The sequence below is a fragment of the Sus scrofa genome, chromosome 6 (genome assembly GCF_054392235.1).
Source record: "Sus scrofa isolate SSC_HxYL_T2T_F1_AM1 chromosome 6, Sscrofa_HxYL_maternal_Yorkshire_Landrace_v2.0, whole genome shotgun sequence".
NCBI classification, from domain to species: Eukaryota; Metazoa; Chordata; class Mammalia; order Artiodactyla; family Suidae; genus Sus; species Sus scrofa.
The window spans coordinates 89954576-89978279 of record NC_139388.1 but is presented as its reverse complement, the minus strand read 5'-3'; the positions used below and the strand labels follow the sequence as shown (position 1 = coordinate 89978279).

Sequence of the window (23704 nt, the reverse complement as noted above, 5' to 3'; positions counted from 1 at the left end):
ACAGCTTATGGCAACACTGTATCCTTAACCCGCTGAGAGAGGCCAGGGATTGAACCCTAATCCTCAGGGACACTATGTCATATTCTTTTTTTTTTTTTTTTTTTCTGTCTTTTTGTCTTTTGTTGTTGTTGCTATTTCTTTGGGCCGCTCCCGCGGCATATGGAGGCTCCCAGGCTAGGAGTTGAATCGGAGCTGTAGCCACCGGCCTACGCCAGAGCCACAGCAACGCAGGATCCGAGCTGCGTCTGCAATCTACACCACAGGTCACGGCAACGCCGGACCGTTAACCCACTGAGCAAGGGCAGGGACCGAACCCGCAACCTCATGGTTCCTAGTCGGATTCGTTAACCACTGCACCACGACGGGAACTCCCTATGTCATATTCTTAACCCACTGAGCCACAAAGGGACCTCCACCTGGGACCTTTTATTTATTTATTTTTAAATTTTTATTTATTTATTTATTTATTTTTGTCTTTTTGCTATTTCTTTGGGCCGCTCCCGTGGCATATGGAGGTTCCCAGGTTAGGGGTCAAATTGGAGCTGTAGCTCCGGGCCTACGCCAGAGCCACAGCAACGCGGGATCCGAGCCGCGTCTGCAACCTACACCACAGCTCACGGCAATGCCGGATCTTTAACCCACTGAGCAAGGGCAGGGATTGAACCTGCAACCTCATGGTTCCTAGTCGGATTCGTTAACCACTGCACCACGACGGGAACTCCCCTTTTATTTATTTATTTTTGCTTTTTAGTGCCGCACCCAGAGCATAGGGAAGTTCCCAGGCTAGGGGGTGAATTAGATCTATAGCTTCTGGCCTACACTACAGCCACAGCAAGGCAGGATCTGAACTGCGTCTGTGACCTACACCACCTCTCAGAGTAACGCTGGATCCTTAACCCAGTGAGCAAGGCCAATGGCTACTAGTCAGGTTCGTTACCACTGAGCCACAATGGGAACTCCAAAGAGTAGATTCTGATTAAGCAGATCTGGGGTGGGGTCTGAGATTCTGAATTTCTTATAAGCTCCCAGGTGATGCCAATGCTTCTGGTCCATGAACCACATTTTGGATTGCAAAAGGGTCAGCGCTATAAATTCATATCTAATACATTAGAAGGTGAATACATTTCATATAAAAGCAGTATCTATTAGTGGGCAATATTAAGTATGAATTTCCTTTTGACATGAATAATGACCAAGATATCAGATTCTGTAACAAATTACGATGTCAGGGTGAACAATCAGGTAACCTGCTAAATCTGAAGGCACTGAGTTCAGCCATGGCCTCTAATCACCCTCAGCCTATAAAGGATAATTCCTCTGGCTCCAGAGGAGGGAAGAAGTGGGAAAAATCTGGAAGAAAATTTCTAGATTCTTTACCTTCCTGGGGATTCTTATACATTTAAAGAAATATCTAGAGGGGGAGGGGGAGGGAATGGGATGGATTGGGACCTTGGGTTTAATGGATGTAAACTATTGTCTTTGGAATGGATTAGCAATGAGATCCTGCTGTGTAGCACTGGAAACTATGTCTAGTCACTTATGATGGCGCATGATAATGTGTGAAAGTAGAATGTGTACATGTAACTGGGTCACCATGTTGTACAGTAGAAAAAGAAATTGTATTGGGGAAATAATTAATAAAAATATAAAAAAATGAAAAAAAAAAAAGAAATATCTAGAGCACTCAGACCAACTCCAAGAATCTATAGGAGGTAAATATCAACTATTACAGAGGGAGAGAAAGGGAAAAGGGCTTAATCACAGAGTTTAAGGGCCAACACAGGTCTGGTACCAAAAAGACTCTACCCTAATTGGCCTGGGGCCAATGAGAAAATTGTATTTGGTTTTTCATAGTTGTTAGGTATTACTAAGGATCAGTTCAGTTCTTTCCCTGATGAGAAAGCAACCAGTTTGCCTTGCAAAATGAATGCTACACACTCCTCCTGTTACCCAAAACAGGTTTGAGAAAGCCCAGGTCTATAAAAATAAAAGGTCCAAACTGGTACAGATATTTATTGAGCACCTTCTTGTGCCAGGTTTTTTTAAATGGTAAAAGTGAAAAAAAAATGTTCTTATAATGTCGTTTTCTATACTTCTCATCATGTGTTCTATCTTCAAAACAATCTATGGCAATTCAAGTCAAATTAATTTCTTTCCAACCAAACAGGTCCTTTAAATACAAGATATGAAGTCAGTGGACAGACTGAGAATGAACACTTGCGCAGCATACCTTTCTAGTGAGCCGACGCTTAATTTCTCGTTTTTCTGCCTGACGATCAGCTTCATTTTTAGCTACAGTTGACAGAAACAAAGAATATTACTTCAGAATGGCAGATTGAATATCAAACTTTTCAGTGATTACACCTCAGATATTTCTCACAGGTTCCAAATCAGAATAAAACATTAACTTTGAGAATGGCTAATCAAGACAATTTTCTTTTCACCTGGTCAAATACATAAGAGCATGGGTCACCAACTATGGTACCAAAGCCAGACAATTTCCTGTTGTTTTCCTGCCCATGAACTACAGTCTTTACATTTTAATAAAATAGCTACATTTTGAATGGTTTGATAAATACCTACATAACAGCCTTTTTCTGCAAAACTGAAAATATTTACTATGTGCCCTTGAATAAAAACTTTGCAGATCTTTGCTCAAGAGTAAACAGTAGCAACGAAGAATGGAGATCACACTGAGTTTCATGCGAAAGGTCTATAAAGGCTCCCACACTTTAAAATTTCCTTGGTGACTAAGTTCTGAATAGTCAAATATTGATGAGAGAACAGTGGATGTGCTGGTCAAGCTGAACATGCCCATAAGTAACCCTATGAAGCCTAATCCTGTTTAGTGTGGAGGTTTTTTTTTCTTTTTTCTTTTTAGGGCTGCACTCGTGGCACATGGAGGTTCCCAGGCTTGGGTCAAATTGGAGCTGTAGCTGCCGGCCTATACCACAGCCGCAGCAACATGGGATCTGAGCTGCATCCGCAACCTACACCACAGCTCATGGCAATGCTGTATCCTTAATCCACCGAGCAAGGCCAGGGATTGAACGCGCATCCTCATGGATACTAGTCAGGTTTGTTAACTGCTGAGTGGGAACTCCTAGTGTGGAGGTTTTTAAGGACAAATTTCACCCTATAATCCGGAAAAGTAAATCTGCACTGGATTAAAATGCTATTTCAGGAAGTCAATTACATGAACAGAAAGCAAATTAAATACATGGTCCTATTTTGTGACTTCAGAGGTATGAAAAGTCTTAAAAGATGAACAAGGCAGAACAACTGCTGCATTTGGAACTTGCTCTGGGTCTCAGATTCCATTAAGAACAGAAAAGTCCACTCCAGTACACAACCATTACCTCACTTCTCCTAAGACAGAGAAAAGGTGGACAGTACATACTATCAAACCTTTCCAAATACCCAAAGTAGTCTCAGGATACTGTGAGAACATTCAAACACAATTTTCTGGAGTATCCCAGTATACTAAACAATACCATAATGATGAATTGTAAAGGTGAGCTCTGTTCTTTCAGGAGCAAAAAAGTAAAAAGAGTCCTTCCTTCCTTTTTCTTAAGGTCTGCACCTGTGGCATACGGAAGTTCTCAGGCTAGAGGTCGAACTGGAGCTGCGGCTGCTGGCCTACACCACAGCCACAGCAACTCAAGATTTGAGCCATGTCTGTGACCTTAGCTCACAGCCAAGCAGATTCTTAACCCACTGAGTGGGGCCAGGGATTGAACCCGCAATCTCATGGATACTTAACCTACTGAGCCACAACAGGAAGTCTTTAACAGTCCTTCCTTGGCTAGGATATTCTCTCCTTGACCCTTGTACAAAATGCTTCTCTTTTCCGATATATATATTAAAGTCAGAGATAAACTTCATTTCCACAGCTAGACTCACGTTGTAGTATGTTTCGTTGTTCCAGTTCTTCTGGTGTTGGTCTTTGACTCAGTCGTCTAAAAAAGGAGATAAATAAGAGTACTGTCTATGTTAAACTTCCCAATCCTGTACAAAGATCAGTTTTGGTCTCAATTTATATTAGCCCATATACTAGAAAGAAATCAATAAATTTTCAAACTTTTGATATTTCATTTGTTTATAAAACAATTTTCACACTGAAAGTGTTAATACATTTTTTTTTTGGCTGTGCCCATGGTATGTGGAACTTCCTGGGCCAGGGATGGAACCCAGGCCACAAGTAGTGACACAAGCTGCTGCAGTGACAAGGCTGGATCCTTAATCTGCTGTGCCACAAGGGAACTCCTGAAAGTGGTTTTTTTCTTTCTTTTTTTTTTTTTCCTGTCTTTTTGCTTTTTCTGGGTCCGCTCCCGTGGCATATGGAGGTTCCCAGGCTAGGGGTCTAATCGGAGCTATAGCCGCTGGCCTACACCAAAGCCACAGCAACGTGGGATCTGAAGCCGCGTCTGCGACCTACACCACAGCTCACGGCAACACTGGATCCTTAACCCACTGAGCAAGGTCAGGGATCAAACCCTTGACCTCATAGTTCCTGGTTGGATTCGTTAACCACTGAGCCACAATGGGAACTCCCTGAAAGTGTTAATACAGAGAATTATAAGGCAAAAAGGTATCGTACAGGCAAACAGGCCAGGATTTCAGTTCTAGTTCTGACACCAACAAGCCCTACCACCACAAAAAAGCTCAGTTAGATCCTAAGTGTACTCATGTGTAAAGTGAGGATCTGAACTGGACTGGTGGCTCCCAAACAGACCTGCAGATCCTCAAGGATATGAACAAAAATTCTGATTCAGGAAACCAAGATGAGGACTGAGATTTGCATTTACAATGCTTCCCATATGACTCTCATGTCCCTCTCTTGATTTCTAAACCAGGGGCTGAAGAACCACAGGAATTTAAGGTGGTCTCTTTCAGAGTTATATTCTGTAAATCTATGATCTTAATTTCGGTTTATCTCTGATACCTGGTTTCTCACTTCATCCCCAGTTCTGAGATGACACCAATTACAACCTGTCATTCCTGAATCAGAAAGTATTTTGTTTCTTACCTTTAAAGTACAGTTCTCAGATAGTATCTGAACTATATTCTAGTAACTCTTCAGTTGCATGGAAAACTCCCAAATCCATTTTATATACAATTTACAACTTAATGTATTTCAAAAGTATTTTTTTGTTGTTGTTCCTCTTGACCTTCTTTTTTCAATGTTCATCTAAAAAAACACTACACCCAAAAAACCACCACAGCTTTACTAAGATATGTGACATGTGATAAATTATATGATTTCATATTTGGACATATGTACATATCTGCAAAATCACCACTACAGTCATGATAAGGAACATATCATCACCCTTGTTTTCTCAATGAAAACTGTCTTTGTTACTTTTGTCAAAAATGAGTTACACAGGATTTCATGTTGTGGCTCAGTGGTAAAGAACCTGACTAGTATCCATGAGGTTGCGGGTTTGATCCCTGACCCCGCCAGTGGGTTAAAGATCCAGTATTGCCATAAGCTGTGGTGTAGATCACAGACACAGCTCGGATCTGGCATCCTGTGGCTGTGGCTGTGTGGCCAGCAGCTGTAGCTCTGATTCCACCCCTAGCCTGGGAACTTCCATACGCCATAGGTGCGGCCCTAAAAAGCCAAAAAAAAAAAAAAAGTTGTACATATGTGGGGTGGGTCTATTTCCTGGCTCTCTTTCTGTTGCACTGACTTCTCTATCTTTATGTCCATACCATACCATTTAGGTTACTTTAGCTTTATAATATACTTAAAATAAGAAAGTGTTGGTCCTACAAACCTGTTCTTTTTCACAGTTGCTTTATATTTCCCTAATAATTTTAGAATCAGTTTATCAATTAAGGCCTACTGGGGGTATTCTGTTTTTTGTTTGTTTGTTTGATTTTTAGGGCCACACCTGCAGCATATGGAAATTCCCAGGCTCGGGGTTGAATTGGACCTGCAGCTGTCTGCCTATGCCACAGCAACATGGGATCCAAGCTGTTTTCAACCTACACCACAGCTCATGGCAATGCTGGATACTTAACCCACTAAATGAGCCCAGGGATGGAACCCGCATTCTCATCCATACTAGTTGGATTCATTCCCACTGCACCATAATGGGAACTCCCACTGGGGGTATTTTGATTGGAACTGTGCTAAATCTATTGACATCTTAACAATATTGAGACTTTTTTTTCTTCTCTCTCTCTTTTTTTTTTTTTTTTAATTTTTTTTCCTTTTACTTTTTTTTTTTTGTTTGTTTTTTGGCTTTTTGTCTTTTCCGGAGCCGCTCTGGCGGCATATGGAGATTCCCGGGCTAGGGGTCGAATCGGAGCTGTAGGCACTGGCCTACGCCAGAACCACAGCAATGTGGGATCCGAGCTGCGTCTGCAACCTACACCACAGCTCATGGCAACGCTGGGTCCTTAACCCACTGAGCAAGGCCAGGGATTGAACCCACAACCTCATGATTCCTAGTCGTATTTGTTAACCACTGCACCACGACGGGAACTCCTTTTTTTTTGTCTTTTTAGTGCCATATCCACGGCATATGGAAGTTCTCAGGCTAGGGGTCCAATTGGAGCTGTAGCTACCACCCTATGCCATAGCCACAGCAATTCGAGGTCCGAGCCAAGTCTGCAACCTACACCATAGCTCACAGCAACACCAGATCCTTAACCCATTGAGTGAGGCCAGGGATCGAACCTGCATCCTCATGGATACTAGTCAGATTCGTTTCTGCCGAGCCAGACAGGAACTCCTTTTTTTTCTTTTTTATGGCTACACCTTCAGCAATGGAAGTTCCTGGGCTAAGGGTCAAATTGGAGCTGCAGCTGCAGGCCTACGCCACAGCCTACGCCAGATCCAAGCTGCATGTACGACCTACAAAGTTGCGGCAATGCTGGATATTTAACTCACTGAGTGAGGCCAGGGATCGAACCCACATCCTCACGGAAACTACATCAGGTCCTTAACCTACTGAGCCACAATGGGAACTCCAGTACTGAGACTTCTGATTCATGAATATATTACTTCGCTCCATTTACTTAGCTTTACTTTGCTTTCTTTGGTAGTATTTTATACTTTCCAGTATACAGGTCATACACAATCTTTTGTCAGGTTTATTCATAAATATTTAAAGGTTTTTTCTTTTGGCCACACCTACAGCATGTGGAATTTCCTGGGCCAGGGATCAAACCTGTGCCACAGCAGTGACCCAAGACACTGCAGTGACAGCACTGGATCCTTAATTCACTGTGCCACAAGAGAACTCATATTTATTTTTTTGTTTGTTTTTTTAGGATCCCACTTGTGGCATATGGAAATTCCCAGGCTAGGGGTTGAATCAGAGCTATAGCTGCTGGCCTACATCACAGCCATAGCAATGAGGGATTTGAGCCAAGTCTGTGACCTGCACCACAACTCATGGCAATGCTGGATCCTTAAACCCACTGAGTGAGGCCAGGGATAGAACTTGTGTCCATGGATACTAGTTGGGTTCTTAACCCACAATGGGAACTCTGAGAACTCATATTTAAAGATTTTTTTTTTTTTTTTTTTTTGTCTTTTTGTTATTGTTGTTGTTGCTATTTCTTGGGCCGCTCCCGCGGCATATGGAGCCCCTAGCTCCCAGGCTAGGGGTTGAATCGGAGCTGTAGCCACCGGCCTACGTCAGAGCCACAGCAATGCGGGATCCGAGCCGCATCTGCAACCTACACCACAGGTCACGGCAACACCGGATCGTTAACCCACTGAGCAAGGGCAGGGACCGAACCCGCAACCTCATGGTTCCTAGTCGGATTTGTTAACCACTGCGCCATGACGGGAACTCCTCATATTTAAAGATTTTTGATGCTATTGTAAATTTTTATTATAAATGTTAATCTCATATTTTTACTTTTTGTTTTTTAGGGCCAAACCTGCAGCATATATAAGTTCCCAGGCAAGGAGTTGAATCAGAGGTGCAGCTGCCAGCCTACACCACAGCCATACAACACAGGGATCCAAGCCACGTCTGTGACCTATACCACAGCTAATGGCAATGCTGGATCTTTAACCCACTGAGTGAGGCCAGGGATCAAACTCAGGGATTGAACCTGAGTCGTCATGTTGGGGTTGTAAACTGCTGTGCCAAAACGGGAACTCCAAAATTCCCTGTTCTTAACTAATACTTAATCTTTTTTTTTTTTTTTTTTTTTTTTTTTTTTTTTTTTTTGGCCATGTCTATGGCGTGTGGAAGTTCCTGGGACAGGGATTGAATCTGTGCCACGACAGTGACCTGAGCCACTGGAGTGACAACGGGGGATCCTTAACCCACTGTGCCACAAGGGAACTCCAACTAATTCCTGATCTTGATGGTCTCTTGTGGCTACAGAGGCACATGGTTCAGTATTAAGGCTGCCATCTTGGCCAACAGCAAAGCCACTATCGGCAGGAGGGAAAAATATATTTTAATTAGCAGGCATCGTTAGTTATTTTTAAGGGATATTGCCAAGAGTTCCACCTCCTTTTCCTTACTGTACTAAGAAAAACAACTGAGGCGGGCAAACAACTTATCTGTAAACCTGGACTCTATATGGACTCACTCTGTCTGTAAAGCTGGCCTGCATTCAGATTCTCTATGATTTTAGTTCCAGCTGACTTGAAAAATATACTGACACTGTGAAAAAAAGCAGTTACATGGAACATGTGAGATAGATACAATGGAAAGTATGGGTGTGATCTTTAATTGGGCTGGAACATCATGGTTGAGCAACCTGATAAATGCCAGAGGAGCCTTGCTGTCCTTGAAACCCTGAATTCTCTAGAAACTTTGAAAAAACATATTTATGTCTATCTAATGGTGTAAAGCTGTGAGATATGTCTATCTTACGGTTTATAGCTCTGAGAACCATTTAATGCCTTAATTTCCAAGTTCTTAGAAGATACCCAACTGTGTACGATACGTATTTTAAAAAATTATGCTATTTCTAAAATTAAAAAAAAAAAAAAAAAAAAAGATAAATGAATGCTCCACCACAAAGTCTCGAAGACATATACTGGCATAATCAAATCAAATCAAATCAAATCAATCGATTCAGCAAAGACCTACCGGATTAGCGTGTTCCCAATCTGGTGCCGTATTTCATTCCATTCTTCTCTGCTTTTTCGAGGCCAAGAATTCATGTTCATCTCTGGTTCACTGGGTCTATGGTTCAACTTCATCGCCAGAGTGTCTTTCCTTTTCACTTTATTGGCCAGAGCACCTTTGCAAAAGGAAAAGAAAAACATGCAGAGGCTTAACGCTCAGTCTTATCTGGAGCTGGGTAAGAGTCTGAACAAACAACATCATAACGCCCAGCTTTCTACTTGGCCTCCAATGACCCACCTAACTTAGAGGTGGGAGCAAAGCTGAAGATATCTAAAACTCTTTGTAGCAGATGGACTCAGGCTAAAGACATCTCCTTTCCACTAGCTCTCTCCAAATTTTTCTCCTTAGTAAGAGTTGCTGGGGGGGATAACGAAAGCATGGGAGAGGCTCTGAATTACAACAGAGAGGCATTCACACTAACACCCTCAGAAGGTTCCTACTCCTAAAGCTGCTTTCTACTCTGAGGAATCAGGATTCTATTTGCAGATTTGAGGACAAGAATATGTTTTGTTCTTTACCCCATGAATACAGTAAGGAAACCATTCCTTTTGTCTTCTCCACAAAGCCCAAATACCAACTTTCCTTTACTCCACATTCTTTACTAATATCAAGATAAATAATTCTAAAATCAAACCAAACTGATATATGTCTGACTGACTCAATCTACTGGGTCCCCTCTCATTGGCTTGTTATAACAAGGGGTACAGCAGGGACAAGAGTCCCTCACAGCAGCTTCCAACAGCAGTCAGCCAGATGACTCGATGAGAGAGGGTGCCTGCTTCCATTCACCTTACACTTGCTAAGACCAGTACATAGCTTTGTCCATAAAAGAAACTTCTCCTTTGCTTTCCGGCCCTTTCTTACTGTGATGATTTTCATCTTCATCCTCTTCATCTCGGTACTGAATGGGGCCTTCTGAATCTGAGTCACTCTCTTTCTCTTCCTCTTCCTCCTGCAGACACTGTGGTAATTTAGGAACAACTGAGGTAGATACTACATCTTCATCGAATGCAAATAGGTGGACTTGCTCCTCTTCTTCTTCATCGTCTGGACTAACAAATTAACATAATTACATTTTCCTCTCAGAGACATAAAAAAATAACTGATTTGCAAGGCAAAGTATTGAATAACTATGAAAAATAATGAACAAAATGATTTATAGTTTCTTCTCTTAACTTTTACACTCTTGCTAACCCCAGCTGCCACCTATGCCACAGCTACGGCAGTGCTGGATTCTTTAACCCACTGTGCTCTGCCAGGGATTGAACCTGTGTCCTGGTGCTATAGAAAAGCTGCCAACCCCATTGCACCAGAGCGGGAACTCCTAAGCGGCTCTGGTTTCAAACCCCAGCTCTACAGTTTATTTACTAGCTTGTAAGTTACTCAGTTTTTCTGTAAATGGGAATGAGATCTACCATTTCAGCTTGTTGTGAGAATGAAATAAGACAAATTCTAGAATATACTAGTGCCTGACACAGAGAGAGCCCTGAAGGTCTGTATATAAGATGCAATATATTTGCTTCGATTAAATGAGAAAATTACACAGTATTTAACACAGTATTTGGCTCATGGAAGATACTCAAAATACTTAACCCATTTCCCTTTGGTTTGATAATGGAGTAGGACAAAATGATAATCTAAACCAAGGAAGCAAAGAGAGGTAAAGATGAAAACTAGTTACTTCCCTTATACTCTAGAGGCATAAAACTATGACTTAGTCTACCTCAAACTCAGGATGCTGTAACAGCTGTATAATTCTTTTAGTTAGTAAGACAAATTTCCAACCTGCCAAAAAGTGTTGATCTTCAGCCACAATTTGTCTGACATTCACCTTTTTTTTTTTTTTTTTTTTTTTTTTAAATGGCAACACCTGGAGCATATGGAAGTTCCCTGGCCAGGAACTGAATCTGACCCACAGCTGGGACCCAAGCCACAGCTACAGCAACGCCAGGTCCTTTAACCCACCGTGCCAGGATGGAACCTGCCACTCTGCAGCAACCCAAGATGCTACAGTCAGGTTTTTAACCTACTGTGAGACAACGGTAACGCCTTGTCTGAATTTTAAAAAGACAAAGTAGGTATAAGTACCAATGCTATTGTGAACAGATTCAGCGTTTGGGGAGAGATGAGGGAGAGAAGATGAGCAGTTCCCATCTATGGGGCTGGAATAACTGAACTAACTTTCAGAGCATTCCCTTCTCTTTCTCTAGGCTTCTCTCTGTCCCTCTCTATCAAGTCTGTGTGCCAGGCATTAGAGCTTTCAGATTTTGTCTAATTTCATTCTTGCAAGCCTATGAGCTATTATTCCTGCACACAGGTTAGAAAACTAAAGAACAGGAAGGTTAAGTAACATATACTACTGGAAACAAGTAAGTAAGAGGCAGAGCTGAGATTTGAACCCAGAGTTGCTTACTCCAAGGTCAGTGTTCTTCAGCACCATGTTACACTGCTTCCCTTCTATCATATAAAAATACACAGCGCTTTTAAGTTTCACGTACAAAAGTTTATAATTTTTTCAAATCATCATGGAAATTTCTGCTATGGAAAAAATTTATAGAAATTAGGAGGGTAAAAAAGTCCAAATTCAAGAACATATCCTATTTATTGGGTATTCTTAATTTATTCACATTTCCTCTTTATAAGTTATTGTTTCCAAGAAGGCCTAACAAGTGTAAAGAAGGAACAAGAAGCAAGCTTTAAAGTCACTCACACTTTTAACATTTCAATAGTGATGGGAAGTGACCTGGTCCGACCCAGGGTACCGCTGTCCTCAGAAAAGTTGTCACTGTTCTCGAAGAGCAACGAATGAGCTCTATGAGAGCCCTCCAAGGGAGGAGTCATGGGAAGTGGGCTGGTCAGGGCCTGCTGGATTCGGATATGCAGTGGGACTGGGGGCAGCCTAGGGGGTACGCGGGGCTCCCCAAAGCTATGGTCCAACATCCTCTTGGGTACTTCCTTTTTCTGACTTTCCTGCTGCAGATCCTCCTGGGGTAGATCTAAGGAAGGTGGAAACTCAATTTCTGGCACAACTCGAAAAGTCTTAGCAGGGAACGGAGGGGACTGAGGGGGTTCTGGAGGTATATGAGTAGGCAGCGGAGGGGATGGAGAGGGTGGGGGGATCATCAGCAGTGGTTCGAAGCCCACGGAGTATGTGCTCTTCTCTCTCTGATCTTGTGGTGCTTTTGTGGTGGTGGCAACGGTGGCAGCAGACTCTGAGGTGGATACCAAGGTTGATGGAATGCCTCTCTTAGGTGGTAAAGGTGGGGAAGGCTTTGATGACAATGTACTATTGTTTATTGCTTGAGAAAGTTCAGCTGGAAAAGAGAAAGCAACATTTCAATTTAAGATGACTCTACAATACTTTGAAGGGACCAGCCCAGAGCCTAGAATCAGAGCTAAGCTCAGTCCCTTTTTTTTTTTTTTGTCTCTTTAGGGCAGTACCCATGTCATATGGAGGTTCCCAGGGTATGGGTCGAATTGGAGCTGTAGCAGCTGGCTTACACCACTGCCACAGCAACACAGGATCTGAGATGCGCCTGTGACCTACACCACAGCCCAGGGAAATGCCGGATCCTTAATCCACTGAGTGACGCCAGGGATTGAACCCAAATCCTCATGGATGCTAGTTGGGTTCGTTAACTGCTGAGCCACAATGGGAACTCCTGGGTAATTTCGCTTTTTTTTTTTTGTCTTTATGCCATTTCTTGGGCCGATCCCGTGGCATATGGAGGTTCCCAGGCTAGGGGTTGAATAGGAGCTGTAGCCGCCGGCCTACACCAGAGCCACAGCAACGTGGGAAAAATTCTTGAGTTCTATTTCTGAAATAGCAAAGCTGCTCCCAAATTGTGCTCAGTTTAGAATGTAAGATACACTTATATTGCATATGTCACTCAAAGGTTTCCAATTGGTCCAATCATATTGTAGATCCAAATGATTTTATTTAATTTCTAATTTTCTTTCATAACTTGATTTTTTTTTGGGGGGGTGCACCTGCAGCACATGGAAGTTCCTGGGCCAGGGATTCAACCCATACCACGGAAGTAACCATGGCAGATCCTTAAGCCACTGAGCCACCAGGGCCTTGATAGTTTTTTTTGTTTTGTTTTTTGTTTTTGCTTTTTAGGGCCTTATCTGTGGCATATGGAAGTTCCTGGGCTAGGAGTTAAATCAGAGCTACAGCCGCAGGCTTAAACCACAGCCACAGCAATGTGGGTTCTGAGCCATGTCTGCAACTGCAGCATAGCTCATGGCAATGCTGGATCCCCGATCCACTAAGTGAGGCTAGGGATCAAACCTGTATCCTCATGGATAACTCCCTGATAATGTTTTAATGTCATTCTTCATAAGCAAAATTTTAAAAGGAATTCTTAGGAAAATATTGCATTTACATACAAAAGAAGATTTAAAAATGTGAGTTTTAGGACCAATGAAAGAGAGATTTTTTGGTAGACTGGATTTTATCTGCTGGTCTAAAAATGGCAGTTATTGGAGTTCCTGTCATGGCTCAGTGGTTAACGAATCCGACTGGGAACCATGAGGTTGCGGGTTTGATCCCTGGCCTTGCTCAGTGGGTTAAGGATTCGGCGTTGCCGTGAGCTGTGGTGTAGGTTGCAGACATGGCTCAGATCCTGAGTTGCTGTGGCCCTGGTGTAGGCTGGTGGCTACGGCTCTGATTAGACCCCTAGCCTGGGAACCTCCACATGCCGCAGAAGCGGCCCTAGAAATGTCAAAAAAGACAAAATAAATAAATAAATAAAAATAAAAATAGCAGTTATTATTGGAGTTCCCATTGTGGCTCAGTGGTAATGAAGCTGAGGATGCGGGTTCCATCGCTGGCCTCACTCAGTGAGTTAAGGCTCCGGCATTGCTGTGAACTGTGGTGTAGGTCACAGATTCAGCTCGGATCCAAGTTGTTGTGGCTGTGGTGTAGGCCAGTAGCTGCAGCAGTTCCAGTTCAACCCCTAGCCTGGGAACTTCCATATGCTACAGATAAGGCCTTAAAAAGCCAAAATAAAAAGTAGTTAGCTATTTTAGCTATGGAAAACTCACTCTTGAAAAGACCAAATTTGAGTATTTTAACATTTGAATTGATAAAGTAAATTACTTTTGGTAATATAAGGAAAACATATACCTGTAAAGTTAAGGAAGTGACCTCTGGTACATATCCCCATATAGCTAAAATGGCATTTAGCTGTAGTTTTATGGCAAAGATGCCAGAATGTTCATTGGAGGGGTTACAAATTCTCTCCATCTGTTGTTATTTATGGTGGTCCTTCCTTAGTCCTAATACTCCTAATTAGTCCTTAGTCCTAGAACTATTATACCTGTTAGCAGACATAGCAATATCTAAAGCAGTGGTTTCCAAATGCTTGGATTTCATGGACCAATACTATTAAAAAGAAATTCCTGGAGTTCCCATCATGGCACAGGGGAAATGAATCCGACTAGGAACCATGAGGTTGCGGGTTCAATCCCTGGCCTCGCACAGTGGGTCAAGGATCTGGCATTGCCATGAGCTGTGGTGTAGGTTGCAGACATGGCTCGGATCCCATGTTGCTGTAGCTGTGGCATAGGCCAGCAGCTGTAGCTCCTATTAGACCCGCAGCATGGGAACCTCCACATGCCACAGGTATGGCTCTAAAAAGCAGAAAAAAAAAAAAAAAAAAAAGAAATTCTTGACCAATCTCAGGTTGTCAATTTTTATTATTCTCAACATAATCATTTCATGAAAGAAGTGGCCTTTTAACACCAAAGAATTAGGAAGGTCCATAATTTCAGAGTAAAGGACAGTTCTTTATTTTTAAATTTTTTTTTTATTTTTGCCTTTTCTAGGGCCGCTCCCACGGCATATGGAGGTTCCCAGGCTAGGGGTCTAATCTGGAGATGTAGCCTCTGGCAAGAGCCACAGGAATGCCAGATCTGCTATGAGTCTGAGGTCTACACCACAACTCAGGGCAACGCCGGATTCTTAACCCACTGAGCAAGGCCAGGGATTGAACCTGAAACCTCATGGTGTCAAAGTCGGATTCGTTAACCACTGAGCCACGATGGGAACTCCAAGGACAGTTCTTTAAATCAGATTTATTTAATCTTAATAAAAACTCTGTGAACTGTCCTATTTTTCTCTTTCTGCTGAAGACCACTCATGGAGTCATGCTGATCCCTAAGTCACACTTTGGGCTGCTTTGGGCTTTTCACCTGAAGCCAAGGGCAGTCACTGAAGTTTAACCCAGGATATAGTACAGACATTATCATTTTTTATGTTGTCTTGCCCTGAAAAGGGTGGAGAGCTACTGATTTAGAGCAGTGGTTCTCGAGGGGTGGTCCCCATATATGCAGAATCAGCATCATCTGAGAACTCATTAGAAATGCAATTTCTGAGAACTATGTCTAGATACTCATGTTGCAACAGAAGAAAGGGTGGGGGAAAAATGTAATTGCAATGTATACATGTAAGGATAACCCGACCCCTTTGCTGTACAGTGGGAAAAAAAATAAAAAATAAAAAATAAAAAAAAAAAGAAATGCAATTTCTCATGCACTACCCCAGATTTATTGAATCAGAAACTTTAAGGGCAGAGCCAAATACTCCGTGCTTTAATAAGCCCTCCAAGGTAATCATGATGAGAACACAGTCTAGATAATAGTTTGAACACACAGGTGTACAGGACAGAGGTCTGTACTCCAGGGTGGAAAAGCTTATGTTTGGTTTCTATCTCTCACTAATTGCAACCTTGAGTGAATCACACCTTCTTCCTGTTCTTATTGCCCTAGCCATATAATAGATAAAATAGATAAAACTTTACAAGGAGGTTTTGAAAATAAGTATATGAAAGCGCCTTGATCCTTAGAGATAAGTCAACACAGCCCTATTTATCTAAGGTGGTAATAATGACCTTCATCCTGTTTTTATCAAGCTACTCCAACCTGTTATACTCACAATGAACTCTAAGCCTGTTTTTCAAGGTTCTAGACACTCCACACTATTTGGTTAATTAGGCATTTAATGAGCATACTTTTCTTTTTTTAAACATGACCGCACCCAAGGCATGTGGAAGTTTCAGGCAAGGGACTGAATAAGAGCCACAGCTGTGACCTACACTGCAGCTGTGGCAATGCTGGATCCTTTATAACCCACTGCGCTGGGTAGCACTTGAACTGTGCCTCCGCAGTGACCCAAGCCGCTGCAGTCAGATTCTTAACCCACTGTGTCACAGCAGGAACTCCAAGAACGTACTTTAAAAAAAAAATTTTTTTTTTTGGTCTTTTTTTTGCCTTTTTTAGGGCCGCTCCCACGGCATATGGAGGTTCCCAGGCTAGGGGTCTAATGAGAGCTGTAGCCACCGGCCTACGCCAGAGCCACAGCAATGCAGGATGAGCTGTGTCTTCGACCTACACCACAGCTCATGGCAACGCCGGATCCTTAACCCCCTGAGCAAGGCCAGGGATCGAACCCGAAACCTCATGGTTCCTAGTTGGATTTGTTAACCACTGTGCCACAATGGGAACTCCATTTTTTTTTTCCTTTTTTGAACGTACTTTTTATTTGTCCATTCAATCATTAACAAAAATTAAGAGGACTAAGCCTAATATAATTGTTCCTGAAAAACTACCTTTTTTCTCCTCCTCCCTTCCTTGAAAATTCCTCTAAATTTATATAAGAAACCTGACCTAGGAGTTCCCACTGTGGTGCAGTGGCATCAACGATGTCTCTACAGCAGCAGGGAAGTGAGTTCGACTCCCCATCTTTTACAGTGCGCTAAGGATGTGGTGCTGCCGAAACTCTGGCTTGGATTCGATCCCTGGCCTGAGAACTCCATACGCTGCAGGGCAGCCAAAAAAGAAAAAAAAGAAAAAAAGAAAAAGAAAACTGACCTAAATAGCACTTCAGGTAAATATTAAAAATTTACTAAACCAATAAAAATTTACAGGTAATCTTCTCTACTTTCTTTCTTCCGCCATTTATTTCACTAAGACTAGCATTCTTTTTTTTTTGTCTTTTTAGGGCCACACCCCACGCATATGGAGGTTCCCAGACTAGGGGTCTAATCAGAGCTGTAGCCGCTGGCCTACACCACAGCCATAGCAACACGGATCCGAGCCGGGTTTGCCACCTACACCACAGCTCATGGCAATGCCAGATCCTTAACCCACTGAGCGAGGCCAGGGATCGAACCTGCAACCTCATGGTTCCTGATTGGATTTGTTTCTGCTGCACCACAACAGGAACTCCAAGACTGGCATTCTTAACTCTCCTAAGATAAAACATGACTTCATCAGGACAATTTAAATAACTTTGCAGTTTCCCATGAAGGTACTATGCAAGACACTGAATCACAAGTTACACTGGCATCTATACAATAATTTTTTAATTTAATGGGTTTATGTTGAAGAAAAGCACTGGTAGTTTAAACTAGGTTAAAAACAAAACAAAACAAATCCTTTTCAGAGTTCCCTGGTGTCCTAAGGGTTAAAGGTTCAACATTGTCACTACGGTGGCTTGGGTTCGATCCCTGGCCCGGGAACTTCCATATGCCACGGGCATGGCCAAACAAACGTTTTCTACACATAGGTCAAATTCATTGCAGTCTTTACATGCCTAGTCCCAAACTATAAATAGTAGTTCAGAAACATTGTTTTAGGAAATAAATATTAATCCCCCCAAACTTGAACTTAAATTAGTGATATCTCTCCCCACTGTTTCCATTCATAGTCATCTCCTCATTTTCAAGACTTTTTTCTATATTGAAGGCATTCCAAGGGACAAATATGGAGAACTCTCTCATAGGCCAAATCAATATTGTACCAATCATCCAATAAAACAACCATCTAAAACAAAACCAAACCTAAAACTATGTAAATCTAAAGACTTACCAATAACCGGGTTGCTATTTCTGTGAGCTGGTTTAGGGGGCGGGATAGGGGGCTGCTTGGCAGGGACTGTATGAGTGAGGCTTGGGGTAGCAGTAGTGTTAGTGCTGGCAGGAGCAGCTGGCAGAGTCCTGGGTGCTTGGGAAGGGGGGAGAGAGGAATTAACAGTTTTTGCTAGGTTTGTGGCAGCTATGGTGGCGGCAGGTGCTGGGGTGATGCCGGTGGTGGAGGTGGAGGAGATGGGTCTTGCTGTGCTGCCAGAGGAAGTGGCATCCTTTGCTTGCTCTTCATTTGCTTCATGAGAAGAGGACAAGTGTCTTTTAGGGGGAAGTAAAGGCTGTTTGGGTACATTCTCAGGAACGGATTCTGCTTCAGAATTAGGCTGGCTTCCAGTTGAGCCTGTATAGTCAAGAAATGATTTAAAAGGGAAGAGAGAGTTACAAGACAGACTGAAAAAGCTAACACATCTACAGCTTATGGTCAACACCATTCATTATTTAACTTATAGGTTAGTTTCCAGGCAAAGTTTCCCAACCTCAACATACTTAAGGTATATGACACTTTCTCAGTCAGTCAAAGGAGCTTGTTACGGTAGGGATTCTTTATACAGAGCCAAGCAGCTGGACACAGAGTCCCTTGGGTAGAGGAGGAGGAATGTGGAATGTGTAGCTTGAAAAACTCCTACAGGTATTTGATAGTAAACATCCTCTTCAATCCTTGAGAATCACAAACTTAGGTATTTTGTGAATACAGGAATACAGGAGAAATTCTACTGAAAACAACAACTAGTTGCAGAATTGCTAGAAAAGAACAGAGGTCCCTCTGGATTTTATTTCTCCTCTAGTTCTTGCAAACCCCTGAGGTAAACGAAAATGACCGATCCATGGCTCTTAAACTCTTCAGACTCTTCCAGAGTCTCTTACCTAGTCGCTTCTTTGGGTCCTCTTCTCGAATAGATTTCCCAAGACTTGCTATTCTCCCTGGCTCTTCCTCTACTGGGACTGGACTAGAAGATCTGGCACTTCCTATGGGGGTGGTATGGCCATTCTTTAACATGGCATGGCTCAACGTCCCTGGATCGTCATCACCTGCAAGATCCGAAAGAAAGAGCAAACTGATGGACTGGCGTGATCAGATAGAAGAGGTGGCGATGTCTAACTTTCCTTATCCCTTTATCTAACCCTCTTCCTGTTTCAGCTTATTATTTAGGTCTAAATTATTTGGATTTTATAGCAGTCATGAAAATAATTAATTCCTTTTTTCTGATAAACATTTGATTGTTTATTATGTGCCAGGTGCCTTGCTACATGAATAAGACACATTTATCGTAGTTAATTACAATGCTAAATGTTAAGAGCTGTAATGGATGAAATGCTATGGTAGGAATAAAGAAACAATTCTATTGAGGGTGGGAATGTGCTTAGAAAAAGCTTCACAGAAAGTGGTAGCTAAACTGGGTCTTAAAGGAGGAAGAGGAGCCTACCCCTTGATGGCAAGATGAACAAAGACCACGCAGAAAGAAGGAATAGTATGTATGAAGGTGTGAAATTATTTGACAACTAGTGTGGCCTGGCAGGAGAATAGATGCACATAAGAAAGAGTTAATAGTACTGGAAAGGCAGGCAAGAACCAGGCTATGGAGGGCACCAAACACCATTGTAAAAGAGCACTGACTGAATCCTGTAGGTAACAGAAAGCCAAAGAGTTAAAGTAGGAGAGAGACATGATCTGCTCCATGTTTTAGAAGGTTAACTCAGCCAAGGATGGATTAGGCAGTGACTGGGACAGGAAAACAAATAATGAGCTACTGTTAGAGTGTAAGTGAGAAATAGCAAAGGGTGCCTGAGAGCAGTGAGTGGACAGCAAGGGGTACAACTAAGAGATCAAAGGTAAACATAATACACATGACAAATTCCTATACATAAAACTACAAGAATGATCACTAGGCTGTAGGCGTTGTGATGACCACTCATCGCTATAAAACCTGTAGGTAAGATTATGTCATGGAGCTGGGGGGTGGGGGGATGTGTTTGGGCTTTGGGATGGAAATCTTGCGAAATCAGATTGTTATGATCATTATACAATTACAGATGTGATAAATTCATTTGAGTAATTAAAAAAAGGCAAAAAAAAAAAAGATTATGTCATGGAGCGATTAGACAAAAGTCCCTAGTTACTGCTTAGGTTTACTAGACTCCTTTGGAGGAGAGAACTGAAAAACTGAGGTTAGAGACTGAAAACTGTCTCACCTCCTAGTGTCATGGGGAGTGGAACTAGGTAGTCTCTAGATGGTGTCATGGAGTCCTTCTTCTTTTTCCATAGTGAGATATTCTTCCTTTTTTTTTTTTTTTTTGGCCAAGCCTGAAGCATGGAGAAATTCTCAGGCCAGGCCTGAACTAAGCCACTTCAGTGACAATGCCAGATTCCTTAACCTGCTGAGCCACCAGGGAACTCCAGAGATACTTTTCATTTTAGCATCTCTTGAGTTGGTCCTGTGAGTTCTCATAAACTAGTTTCCCTCACCCCAATCCACCACTTCCTACTAGGAGATTAGACAGTAACATTCTTCAAACAGTCTCAATAAGAGACTGGCTAAAAGTACTGCAAAGTATAAGGCAAATGAGCACTGAATGAAAATGTACTTCTAAAGTGAAAGTACTGTGACAACTATTTTTTTTCTTCTACAACAGAGGAAAGGGCAAGATGACAACTATGCAAATGTAATAAGTTAATGCTTATGATAATGTAGTACAGCTTTAACAAAAATAGGATTTTCTAAAAAATAAAGCAATAAATCATTTCAAAACCAACAAAGACCCCTACTTTTGGAAAACACAGTGAAAGATTAAGAAACATTATTAATTAGTTTCCACTCAGCACATACCAGTAAAAGTGATTAGTTATCTCTCAAGTTACTTAATTGGGACTGTTTACTTTGAAGTAAAATTCCTTGTATTTAATGCAAAAACTTTGTGCTAATGGAGGACAGCAGAAGTAGTATCTGGCCTCTGATGTCCCCTAACCCCCAACTCAGAAAATGTGTTACATATTTTGTAATACACTCAAGTTAGAACCACAGTAAAGACAAAAGTCATATCTGAGTACAAAAAGAACTGGAAGGTTCAGATACTACTTTTAGCCTAACTAGAGACATTATAAGCTAGGCCCTAAAACCCATTTTTGAGTTTCTTCTTATAGGTCAGTTCTCTGGTTGGCAGATTGACGTCAGTGGCTACAATTCACTTATCAATTGGACCTTTGAAATTTTAGGCTAAAACCAAATTGGATCAAGAGCCAATAGGAAGCAGAGTTCCTGTTGTGGCTCAGCAGGTTAAGAATCTGACTAGTATCCATGAGGATGTGGGTTCAATCCCAGGCCTCTTGCTCAGTGGGTTAGAGGATCTGGCATTACCGTGAGCTATGGTGTATGCTGCAAATGCAGCTAGGATCTGGTGTTTCCGTGGCTGTGGTGTAGGCTGGCAGCTGTAGCTCTGATTCGACCCCTATCCTGGGAACTTGCATATGCCATACGTGTAGCCCTAAAAAGAAAAAAAAAAAAAAAGAGCCAATGGAAAACATGGCAAAAAAGACTGAATGAAGGTGAAAAACAAGAAAGACGTGAAGTATGGGGTTTGGTGAATAAGCAAGAAAGGTGAGAGGCAGGAGAGGGCATGGGGTGAGGAGTGGCTATCACAAAAAAGCAATGTTCAAAGGCACTGCAACTGAGGTCTTATAATTGTAGATACAGACCTAAAAACCTAGAATACTTCGTGTCCTACTGTAAAAAACAAATCCTCATGAAAAAAACAAAAGTTATACATGCTTGGAGTTCCTGTCATGGCTCAGTGGTAACGAACCCAGCTAGTATCCATGAGGACACGGGTTCCATTCCTGGCTTCGCTCAGCAGGTTAAGGATCCGGTGTTTCTATGAGCTTTGGTATAGGTCACAGACACGGCTCGGATCCTGTGTTGCTGTGGCTGTGGCTGTGGTGTAGGCCAGCAGCTACAGCTCTGAATCGACCCCTTACCTGGGAACTTCCATATGTCTTGGGTGCAGCCCTAAAAAGCCCCCCCCCAAAAAAAAAAAGAAAAAAGAAAGAAAAAGTTACACATGCTTTTAACTAACCATGCTGAAAATTTAGAAAAATAGGAAAAAACCCTATATTCCCATTCCAATGCTAATAATATTTAGTATTTTTCCTTCAAGCTTTTTTTTTTCTTTTTGGGGTCATATCCATGGCATATGGAAGTTCCCAGGTTAGGGGTCGAATCAGAGCTATAGTTGCCAGCCTACACCACAGCCACAGCAATGTTGGATCCTTAACCCACTGAGTGAGGCCAGGGATCAAACCCTCATCCTCATGGATCCTAGTCGGGTTTGTTAACTGCTAAGCCTTGAAGTGAACTCCTTTTTCAGGCCTTTGAATTATGCTTTTATTTGCATCCAAACTCGGATTCTAAAGTAATAACATACATCACGGTAAGATGCAGATGGTAATGTCTTATCTTTTGCAAAATGGGAGAAAGATGATTGGAACAGAGAAACTGGCAGGATCTCTGATCCTGGTGTGTTCTCAGGCATATTAATTTTAGGTAAGAACACATCAAGGTTGATTCCCCTTGAAAAGACTTCATGTCCAGGGATACATGTAATTCCAATCCGAAGAACTACAGTTTACTTATTTTTATTTATTTATTGTCTTTTTAGGGCTGAACCTGTGGCATATGGAGGCTCCCAGGCTAGGGGTCTAATCGGTGCTACAGCTGCCGGCCTCTGTCATAGCCATACAGGAGCTGAGCCGCATCTGTGACCTACACCATAGCTCACGGCAACGCCGGATCCTTAACCCACTGAGCGAGGTCAGGGATTGAACCCAAATCCTCACAGAGACTACATCAGGTCCTCAACCTGCTGAGTCACAATGGGAACTCCAATATATTTTTTAAACTTGGCTTTCAGACTTTGTCTCATGCAAAGTAACTCTAATGAAGAGAAATGAAATGCAACCAATCTCAAGTCTTACTTTTCCGCCAAGGTGCTTCATAAAAGTCACACAATAGAGAAAGTCTTGATATTATTAAACCAGCAATGAGTGGTGAAATATCAAAACATGATCTTTACAATAGACAAGATTACAGCAGCAATATGGGTCTGGAGACAAACCTGGCATTAAAAAAAAAAAAAAAAAAAAAAGAAAAGAAAATGACACAATATTGTAGCTGGCCAAAGCTGAGGATGTACCGAGAGACAGAATGTTTGCCCAACAGTCCTTCACCAAGCACCCAAATGCAATTCCAAAGTTAAAGATAACAGCCAGGAGGAAAGAAAAAAGATCACAGCCAGATAAGGTAAGCACTTGGAAGGTAGGGTGAAGGAAGTTTTTTTTCCCCTCAGCAAGAAACTGGACTTTAACATAGAAAATTAGGAGGTAATCATTGGAAGAAATAAAATCATTTCACGTTTACCCCCTAAGTTGAGATATCTTAAAAAAATCAATTATTCTCATTTATGTTTTAATATTTTTCCTTCCATTAGATACTTTCATTCCCACAAAATACATATGCCTACTTAATGCAATACAGGGGTGTGGAAGTGGGAGGTATAAAACTATTGAGGGCAGGATAGGCTCAAGGATATATTTTACAACGCAGGGAATACAGTCAATATTTTGCAATAGCTCTAAATGGAAAGTAATCTTTAAAAATTGTATAAAAA

The 23704-nt window shown here is 42.0% G+C and overlaps 1 protein-coding gene across 1 annotated transcript in view; it reads right to left on the bottom strand.

Annotated features, from left to right (window-relative positions):
* Nucleotides 1–23704, bottom strand: part of PHACTR4 (phosphatase and actin regulator 4) — a 118782-nt gene that overhangs the window by 7501 nt on the left and 87577 nt on the right. The window contains exons 6-12 of the mRNA XM_021095668.2: nt 18911–19075; nt 17991–18386; nt 11827–12430; nt 9981–10168; nt 9078–9231; nt 3904–3959; nt 2231–2292 (exon numbers count right to left, since the gene is read on the bottom strand). Coding sequence (XP_020951327.2) covers nt 2231–2292; nt 3904–3959; nt 9078–9231; nt 9981–10168; nt 11827–12430; nt 17991–18386; nt 18911–19075 — 1625 coding nt within the window. The remainder of the gene's footprint in view (nt 1–2230; nt 2293–3903; nt 3960–9077; nt 9232–9980; nt 10169–11826; nt 12431–17990; nt 18387–18910; nt 19076–23704) is intronic.